Raw genomic sequence first — 10,584 nt, forward strand, 5'->3', positions numbered from 1 at the left:
TGTACATTCTGCCCAGCATTTTCTTAAAGCTTTAAAAGGTCAAGTTGGTTCTAGGACTCTAATTTAGGCCTTTTGTTTTACGATAAAATGCTCTGTGTGTAATAAGCTTCCAACAATATGACTGAATTTTTTTAAAAAAATCTAGTGGGGTTCACTTGGCTCCCAGAATGTCCAAGGATGATTCATCTCCTTGTCATTTTGGAACAGGAAAATCAGATCAAATTGAAATGATTCAAAGGTTTTATAAATGCACATATGCGTATGCAGGTGCATGCACACATATTTTCAACCTGTGAAGAATATAGATTCCTCAATTGTCCTCATGCATCACGTAGAAACTAGGATAGGTGCAACACACAACGTGGCAGCTTCTCCAGGTCTTTCTTGCCAGCTGCTAATTTTAACCAAGATTTTTGGACTGGCAATATAAAAAACTGGATGAAGATGAAATTTACAGGAGTGACTTTTTAATACTGCTGGTCTAATTCAACTTTGGCTTTCAGCCTGATATCAGAAGGGCTGGAGTTCGTCTGTGCCAGAAATAAAACCTTTTTAACCTCTACATTATACATTAGTAGAGATGGACCAGCAGAAGAAAAAAAAATTGAGCTTCCACATCAGTCATGTAAAGCAGGGGTCTTCAAACTTGGCCCTTTTATGACTTGTGGACTTCAACTCCCAGAATTCCTCAGCCAGGCAAGCTGGCTGAGGAATTCTGGGAGCTGAAGTCCACAGGTCATAAAAGGGCCAAGTTTGAAGACCCCTGATGTAAAGGAAGGGACTTTGAAAAAAAAAAGCTAGGCAAAGCTAGGCCCAAGTAAGGTTTGAGTGGTAGGATGTGAAAACCCCAAGTATTCTCACACCGTTCCCATCCTTCTCAGATGCTCCGTATCCTGAACCATCTCTGATGGCCTCTTGGTGTTTGTTCAGCCAACCTCCCAGCCAACTCCCCTTGACCCCAGATTTCTCCTCTGTTTGTCCTATCAAAACAGTCTTATTAACCTCTAAAGCTCTGTTCCCCTTTGCAATGACCTCCAGTGTAGTTTAGAAGAAAAAAACAACAACCAGATTTTGTTTCCTGACTCTCTAAAATGTGCAAGTTTCAAATTAAGTTTCCATGTACGTGTTTTGTTTTGTTTTTTGTTTTGCTCTTTGGGGCTTGATCTTTTGCCAAAACACATATAAGGAGATATATATATGATGTGTATTTGCACCTCAATTTGCTAGTTTGTTGGGGTTGAGATTTTTCTCTTTTTTCTTTTTTTCATTTTAACTTTTTGAGTTTTCAATATTCATACTAAGTGCCCTGGATATTTATCTCCACTGAGTTCATTACGAGGTACGCTCTTGAAGATCAGCAGGCCTTGTCAGAATAAATGGAATTATAATCTTACATTGGAAGGCAATTAACATTGTCATTTCCTAGTTCCCGAGTGTTAATATTTTGTTCTGTCTAATAACACCGCAGCTCAGAATTTAAACAAAGATAACATTCTCCTTCTCTGCATGTTAATACGAAGCATAATGCATGCTAATCCACATGACGATGCTCTTTTTGCCCTAAGCCTGCTTCCATTCATCTTTTCAGATGGCTGTCACAACAGGGGAAAATCAACTTATTTCTTTCCCAGTGAACTTTTATTATGCTAAGAGTGATGCATTTCTAAGGGGTGGAGCTTACACGATCAGTAAGAGAAGCCTTATTGTTGTCACAGTCTTGTCGATGAGATTTATTTCCATCCAGCAATATAACCGTCATCATCTAGCATGAAATGGAGTCATGGAAACTTTATTTCCTAGCAAGTGCCATTCCTCAAAGACCAGATTGGTCCATGATAAGTCACATGGCCAACAATTTCTCTCTTTCTATTATTAGATTAGTATGAAGCTAAAGAGCTAAAGAAAGTTGATTTTTTTCCACTTTGTATACAGCGGGTCCTCATCTTACGACCACATTTGAGCCCAAAATTTAGGTTGCTAAATGACAGTTGTTACATGAGTTTTGCTCTATTTTATGACATTTCTTGCCATCCAAACTTTGATCACATGACCAAAGGGGTGCTGCAATGGTCGTAAGTGTGAAAAACTTTTTCCAGGGCTGCTGTAATTTGAAATAGTCACTAACCAATGATTGTAAGACAAGGACCACATGTAGTCCTGAGCCTGAGGGAAGGGTCAAGCAGATCTTGAGTTTGGAATTCCTTCAAATCCACAAGAGATCTAAGTCCAGCCCACCTTGAATTCTGCCACCAATTTGCCTTGACCATTAGTACTTCAGATTCTTGTTTAGAGGTAGCATGGAATAAACTCACACTTGGTTCCTGATTTCTTGTACCTGACAGTACCTGTATTTATTTTTATTTATAGTCGGGGAAAGATTCTTGAAAGAAGAGTAGCTCCAGTCATCTCTTGAAGTCTTATTCTACACAAGAAAGCTATAGGTTATTGATTGGTATATATTTGAAAGTAACGATCTTCGTAACAATGGAACAATGGAAAACTGCCAAGAGCCCCAACATCTCCTAAAATACCATATTTTGTTTCTCTCAGCTTATTATTTTTTATGCTTCCCTTACAACAGCCAGCATTGGAACCCCATATAATGGTCCCCTAATTTGATGGTTTTTAATTATGCTTGGATTCCAGCCCCCAGCATTCCCAATTAGGAATGTTTCCAACTGGAATTCTGAGTGGTGCAATTATCACATGTCTGGAATACAGGAGAGTGAAGAAACATAAATCTGATCAAATGGATTGCTTTAATATTTCTTATAGCAATGAGCAGAGTTAAAACACTTTGGAGGTAGGGCTCCAGACAGCTCTGTCAGGGATTTATAGCTAAACATTTGTTTTTAGTGTATGAATCTAGAGAACCATAAACACATAAGTAAAGAGATAAATGGTCTAGCTATTTCAGAGTGCAATTACCTGTTACTGTTGGATATGGATTACTAAATAAAAAGACCAACACAAATGACAAATTCTACGCTTAATTTTTTTTAAAAAAGAAATGTAAAGCACTGAAGCAGTAATCAAAACTGGAATGCATAACATTATATGTACCATCAAATTGCAGATCAAATTCACCCAACAAAGATCTATAGGTTATTACAATTATTTTGTAATAATAAGAGTAATACAATTGGCTGCATACTGAATGGTGGAAAAAGCAGTTTGTTTGTTTGTTTTAATTATGTTAGAGTGGCATTGCTGAAATTAAATAGGTAAGGATCTCAGTTAGTCCTTTGATTGGCAGTAATTGGCAGTTCCTAGAAGAGAAGAAAGATCTTGAACCTAAAAGACTTCCAGAATTAAACCAAACATTAAACACATGGATTCCAACCAAACCATCTGGTATTTGCAGCCAGACAAGCCATCTGCTTATCTCGATGAAAAATATCCAGCCCTGGAGTAGAAAGGAAACATTGTCTGTTCTACCACACATTTCTCTACACTCTTCCTGATCTGCATCTAACTAAACTACAATATTGGGTTGGGCAATATTTGGGATTCAAAGAGGCAAAGCAGCATCAGAGTGTGTGGGTGCTCCAGTAACCCCTTAAAACAGCTGCATCTTCTCCTACTATTGCAGAGGCAGAAAGTTTGACTTGAGCTGTTAATTTTACAGGAATGATGATGATGATGATGATGATGATGATGATGATGATGATGGTGATGCTGCTGCTGCTGCACTGGGAACTATGTCCAAAAACTTTGCAAAATACATCAAAAAACTGCAGCGTCCTTCAATAACTCCAGCAAAGCTACAAAAAAACTATGCTACTCGGAACATCTTACATTTTAAGGAGGTACCTGGTTGATACCTAGGATGCTGGCAGCAACCCGTGTCAACCATCAGCGCCAGTCAGTTTGAATGTTCAGTTGCCTGAGGTTCATGTTTAATGAATAAAAGATAATAATAATGTTGGAAAGGACCTTGGAGGTCATCTAGCCCAAACCCCTGCTCAGGCAGGAAACGCTATACCATTTCAGACAAATGGCTGTCCAGTCTCTTCTTAAAAACTTCCAGTGTTGGAGCATTCACCGCTTCTGGAGGCAAGTAGTTCCACTGGTTAATTGTTCTAACTGTCAGGAAGTTTCTCCTTAGTTCTAGGTTGCTTCTGTGTTTGGTTAGTTTCCATCCATTGCTTTCCTCCTGCCTTCAGGTGCATTGGAGAATAGCTTGATTCTCTCTTCTTTGGGGCAGCCCCTGAGATACTGGAAGAGTGCTATCATGTCACCCCCCTAGTCCTTCTTTTCATTAAACTAAAAAGGTAAAGGTTCCCCCGCACATGCGTGCTAGTCGTTTCCAACTCTAGGGGCCGGTGCTCATCTCCGTTTCAAAGCCGAAGAGCCAGCGCTTGTCCAAGGACGTCTCCGTGGTCATGTGGCCAGCATGACTAGACACCAAAGGCGCACGGAACACTGTTACCTTCCCACCGTAGTGGTCCCTATTTTTCTACTTGCATTTTTACGTGCTTTTGAACTGCTAGGTTGGCAGAAGCTGGGACGAGTAACAGGCGCTCACTCTGTTACGCGGCACTCGGGATTCGACCCGCCAAACTGCCGACCTTCTGATCGACAAAGCTCAGCGTCCTAACCCACTGAGCCACCGCGTCCTTTTTCATTAAACTAGACATATCCAATTCCAGCAACCATTCCTTATATGTTTTGGCCTCCAGCCCCCCTAATCATGATGATCACCTCTGCTCCAGAGCACTTTTTTCCCCCCTGGCAAATCCAAATGAATAGGCAGCCCTGTGAAACAGGCAGTTTTAGGCTACTTGTGGGTTCCATCTCTGTGTTGTGGAGGGTAGAAGAATGATACTAAGGCCTTCATGGTCCCTTCCAGCCCTAGGATTCTGTGATCGTTTTGCACAACAACATCAGAAAAGACAGGACCCTCAGTTTTAGCTCATCATCCACAGTTTGGAATGGAGGGGATGCTCGTCTGTTTATTACATCTCTTTCTATACTCCACACCGGGGGTGTCAAACTGCCGGGCCTGCGGGCCAGATGCATCATGGTGAAACCGCGTCCACCCCATTGCCGGCAGTGGCAAAAAATAGTTGCAATATGTCGTGACACGTCCTATGACGTTGCGAGTTTGACACCCCTGCTCTCAAGCTTCTAGAGGGGGTTATAGTGATAAGCTGGATAAGATATCCTTAATCAAAAGGTAAGCTATAATGGTATTATACTGAACGGTTTTTGTTGCTCCCGTCTCCCACGCCGCAAGAGAAGAAACAAGGAAACATTTAAATGATGTGTCATGTTTTACGCATTCTGACAGAGTTTGCGCTTTCAACGCTAGTCCTCGCTTAACCACCAATTGCTTGGTTCAATGTTATGGCAGACACCCCCCCCTCTCCCCCCAAAAAAATACTTACAACCTGATGTTGCAATTCCAACTGCCCCGCCGACCATGATCACGTGATTGCATTTGGAGCACTTGGCAACCAGCTCACACTTATGGCTGTTTGCGGTGTCCCGCAATCGCCCGACCACAAATTTTGGGTGGGTTTCTTTGACTGTTTCTAACATTTGTATTTGGCTTCCAGCAAAAAGAAACAAACAAACAAAATTGATGTAAATAACTCACCCATTAGATAAAACAGATTCACTTAGCAACTGCCATATTTGCCGAACCAGTGCAATAAAACTCATAAAATGGGATGCAATCATGTGATAGCTCACGATAACTTGACTTATGACTTATAGTCATAAGTCAAGGACTACCTGTAACTTGTTTATTCTCTCTCACTGTGCAAGAAAATGGAAAGGAAGCAGAAGTGTCTGAGCCTTGCACCTAGTATAGTTCTGGATAGCCATGCTCAGTGAATTTTTACTTGAGCCTATTTCTTTGAACTCTTTTATTCTGGTTGTGTTCCGGGACCCTTCGGACTGAAATTTCAGGCTACCTGGAGGTTGCAGAAAATAAAATCCATGCCATGGTTCTCTTGAACAAAGTTACAACCCAAAGAAATGTTCTGAGTAAATATGCGTAGAATTGGACTTCAGAACACAAGGAATATATTTGAATTGAGTCTAATCATCCCATTATTTTGTAGAGAATTGGTTCTGTTTTTATTGCCTGTTGGATATAATGAGCTTTACATCCGTTTTTCCTCTAAGCTAGCACAGAACCAGACTGTTTATAAACTAGTTGATTTTTTTTATTATTATTATTCAGAAATCTGCAATTTAAGCTTATTTTTACATTACTAAGAATAGTTCCATTTTAAACTCAAAAAGTCCTTTCCCTCCTTCCTAATTATACTGAATCATTGTTGCACAATAAAAGAAATGAGCAAAATTGGCAAACAAGGCAGTTTCCATCCTGTCCTTGTGCAAGCACATACTTCTGTACTCTAAATTATCTCTTTTTCTGCCCCAGAAGAACAAAAATATTCTATTCACACACATAAAAAAACATGCATTTTTGTCTGTGTACCAAATCAAGTAGTAACATTTTGCTATTGTTTTCAAAAAACACTAAATTACAACAAGACGAAGCTAATGTGACCCTTATTGCAAAACAGAACTGAAATCATTAGCAAAGTCAATGAAATATGCTCCTTTAAGCAATAGTGAAGTCTTTATCACAAGTAGAACAAACTTACTTCCTTACACCCAGTTGATAGTGTGTAGGTCTCTAGAAAACTAATCAAGGAGAGAACCAACCTAGAAATAAAGTGAAATTTCCTGACAGTTAGAACAATTAACCAGTGGAACAACCTGCCTCCAGAAGCGGTGAATGCTCCAACCCTGGAAGTTTTTAAGAAGAGATTGGACAACCATTTGTCTGAAATGGTATAGGGTTTCCTGCCTGAGCAGGGGGTTGGACTAGAAGACCTCCAAGGTTCCTTGAAACACTGTATATAAAGAATATACAGCATCCTTGTTCATCATAATCAACAAGCCAGGGCAAGTTTTATCAACCTTGCTCCCTGCAACTCACATTACCTACCACACAGCATGGTGAAATTATTTGTGAAGACCACTGTAGAACAGCCATCAGATTTGTGCATTGGTGTATTTAAATAAGAACCCTTTTTTCTAATGAAGTTTCATACATCAGCTGTCCAGGAGCTAAAACTGAGTCAAGAATGCCATCCAGGACATAACCAAAATGGAAACGACTCTTTCACACTCATATCTTACACCAGCATTTTAACACACCTTAAATTAGTCAACACAAATCATATTTTAATTAAGCATTGACTGTCCAAAAACTGCAACTCTACATAAATCTGTATTCAAATATTAAAAAAAAACCTTGTGGCTTAGGACTATGGGAACCCAATTTGAATTCCTACATCAAGGCTGCCAGATGTGTGTTCAAAACAAGTTTCCATGGTCTAAACCACGGCAAAACCCTCTCGTACTCTTGCTGCTATTTAGCAGCCGGTTGCATTTGAATAGCTCCCATCGACATGTTTTCCTCAATTGAGCGGGAAGGTTGCAAAATATGATCTTCTGACTGTAGGACACTGTAACCATCATAAAAGCAAGAACTGTGATTACATGAACTTGGGTTGTGGTGTGACAGTCATAGCTTCAAGAATGGATTGTAAGTCACTTTTTCCAAGTCCACTGTAAATTAGAACCATTGTTAAATGAACGTCTGTAAGCCAAAGTCTACTGAACCAGGTAGAGGTGAGCTGGAGCAAGCTTGCACTGGCTCACAAGAGCTGATTGTTAAATTTTCTAGAATTTTGCAAGCAGGTTGAGAGCAGAGCTGAGGCCAATGCACAATGCCCTGATTAGCTCTTTCATGGCTAGCAGCATAGTGGGACAGCAGCAATGGAGCCTGCAGAGATAGTGCTTAAACATTTGCTAGTACACCACTGCTACTTGGAAAAAACACAGCAGTATTAGTTTTCCAAAGCTAAATTGCAACTGATTATTCAATAAGCAATATTCTGGCTCATTGCTCCATTTAACTGAGATCTTTCAGATGGTCCAGCCTTCTCTAACTGAACCCTGTAGAACCACTGAGGCAGCAACTCACAAGTTCTAAGCCCATGAAGCAAAACTGAGGAAAAGTTAGCAGGAGATGCAAAGAAATGATGTTCCTACCATATCAGACCTTGAGGGCCCTCCAAGAAACAAATAAATAAATAAACCTTTATTGTCAAAGTACAACATGTGTACATTGAGATTAGCTGAGCCTCTCCCCGTGCTCTCTCCCCCCAACACACAGTGACAACAAACCCTCCATCCTACCACAGCATGTGAACCATGGGAAAGAAGAATTTTGCAATTGTGGCTCATAGAAAATTCAACTTTTGAAGCAATCATCAAAGAGATAATGAAAAGAAGCACATAAGTAAAGGCAGACTGAAGTTCTCTTCCTGGAACCTGCATCCCATGCAATATATGAACCCGGTCAGTCAGCGCAAACAGTTTATTGATACTTTACTGAAAAATGCTCTGATAAGTCACACTTTGGCTATCCTGATAGGAAGTTGATGAGCAACTTGCAGGATGGGTGAAAATAAGTTTTCACAGCAACTTTTCAGTCAAGGGAAATCAGACCAAAAAAAAAAAAAGCTTGTCAATTCAAAAGCTATTTTTTACCCAACACTTATATAAAAACCCACTGTTTTTTAAAAAAATGTGCCTTTGGTCCACCTTCTTCAAATAAAAGCAAAATATATTCAGAAAAAAAAGGAGATGCAAGAGAGAAAAAAGAAGAAAATGAAACATGACATTTACCGTAATCGCTGTCATAGAAGACTATAAATTTTTGCCATCTCAGTTCAGTGACGAGCTTCAGCATCACATCGTTGAGACGAACAGGTGGACGGGCTGCTAAGGTGTATTCCTCTTTCTCCAGGCTAGGATTTAGGTGGCAGGCCGTCCGTGGAGAACCTCCTGTGTTGCGTTGGACAAAGAGGTGAGGGATGTGCATGGCATCTGTCAAAGACTGCAAGGCATTGGCGGAGGCACAACCAGTAGAAGTCACTAAGGCTAAAATCCCCAGAGTCATCAGGTCACAGGCTGGAAGAGAAGGAGAAGGAAAGGAAGAGGATTGTCAGTGAGGTGAAAGATGTAGAAATTGTTAGCCAGATCACATCAAGCAACAAGGTGAACATACTGAGACTTAGTGTGGTGGAATGTGGTCTGGATTCCCAACCAAGAGACAGCGAAGTTTCAACAGTTTGGTTGGGAGGAAGAGAATTAAGATGGCTCCTCCCTAGAAGTTCTCAGAGTTTATCTTTAAGGATGCAAGTAGTCGCTCAAGTTGGCAAGATTTCTATCTATAGGTGAGGAACCATAAAGGAAACTATTTGGAGTCTTTCTTGGTCTTTGGAGCTTGATATCTAAAAAAGGGCATGTAGTGATGCTTAGAGCTGAAACAAGTTATGCATGTAGCCTCTTGTTCAAATGTGCAATTTATGGTGCTTTATGTTAAGCAGTGAGAGTTTTAAATTGCTTAACTCCTGGTTTTTAGCCCTGGTGCCTTAACCATCAAAGCTATGTCACTATTGGTGAACTGTCCAGTGCCAGTTGGAGTCTGGCAGTGTCTGAATTGAAGTAAGCTTATCATTTACTATTAAACAATACTAAAAGGACAACAATTTCAACAATTGGAGGCCATGCATCCCATCACTTTTAAGCCTAAAATGTTATAAAGTCTACCATGAACTCCACCACCTTAGGGTTGTGACAACTTGACAAACCCCCATAGGATATGAAAAAAACCCATCATTGAAAGCCAGAAAGATTGAAAGCTATTAATCATGCTAGCTGGTTTAAACACTGATCTTAAATGTATATCAGTACAAATTTGTTTTATCCCATAAAATAGCCAGATTCTTCCTTTGTCAGACTTTATCATAAGTAATAATATTGAACTAGAAGATATCTGAAGCACAGAAAGTTAGAACCCAGAATTTTATGGAACTGCTAAATACCAACCAAGATTATGGCCAACCCTTCATTTTTCCTTCTTGTTCAGAAGAACAATTCTACTAAGAATATTACAATTCAAACCAAAGTTTTCAAATTCATACATTTTCCACATCTTTCTTCAGAGGTGGTTAGACTACGCAGCAAAAAAAACCTTTTTCCAGCCTCAAAGCCCACTTTCAAAAAAAGCAAAAAGGAACTATCCCTTCTCTAAAATATCAAAGCAGTTACTATATCTAATACTGAGTGGCATGGAAGAATAATTGTTGAGAGTGTACATAAAAAGACTTCTAGGAAACCTGACATTATAAATTAACATCACAAGACAAATAAATTATTGTTTGCTATTGTGAATGAATCATTAATGTTTTAAGATGTTAGTGAATAAAATATTTGGAGGCCAATTAATAATACAGTTCAGGATATTTAAACACATGATGTTCTCTTTCAGCAGTTGGAGAGAACATAAACATTAATTTCTTTACATTTTAGATATTACATTTAGTCTGTTGTGTGCCTCCCAGAGTCACTCACTCGTGAGATAGGGGACTATATAAATCAGATAGCATAAATACATAAAGTTAGCAAAAGTTTTTCACTGAATCTCATTGAAGCCTAAAAAAAAGATAGAGACCCGAATAATGGTTTTAGTTAAATTTATATTTA

General features: G+C 39.5%; 1 protein-coding gene across 1 annotated transcript in view; it reads right to left on the reverse strand.

Moving 5' to 3' along the window:
- The window catches only part of GRID1 (glutamate ionotropic receptor delta type subunit 1), a gene marked incomplete at its 5' end in the record, with an annotated part of 330,056 nt that extends 320,106 nt beyond the window's left edge, over window positions 1–9,950 (reverse strand). Inside the window, 2 exons of the mRNA XM_083363340.1 lie at window positions 8,722–9,006; window positions 9,944–9,950. Of these exons, the coding sequence (XP_083219466.1) occupies window positions 8,722–9,006; window positions 9,944–9,950 (292 nt within the window). The remainder of the gene's footprint in view (window positions 1–8,721; window positions 9,007–9,943) is intronic.
- Between the last annotated feature and the right edge of the window lie 634 nt (window positions 9,951–10,584).

The sequence above is a fragment of the Vipera ursinii genome (genome assembly GCF_947247035.1).
Source record: "Vipera ursinii genome assembly, chromosome: 5".
Taxonomy (NCBI): domain Eukaryota; kingdom Metazoa; phylum Chordata; class Lepidosauria; order Squamata; family Viperidae; genus Vipera; species Vipera ursinii.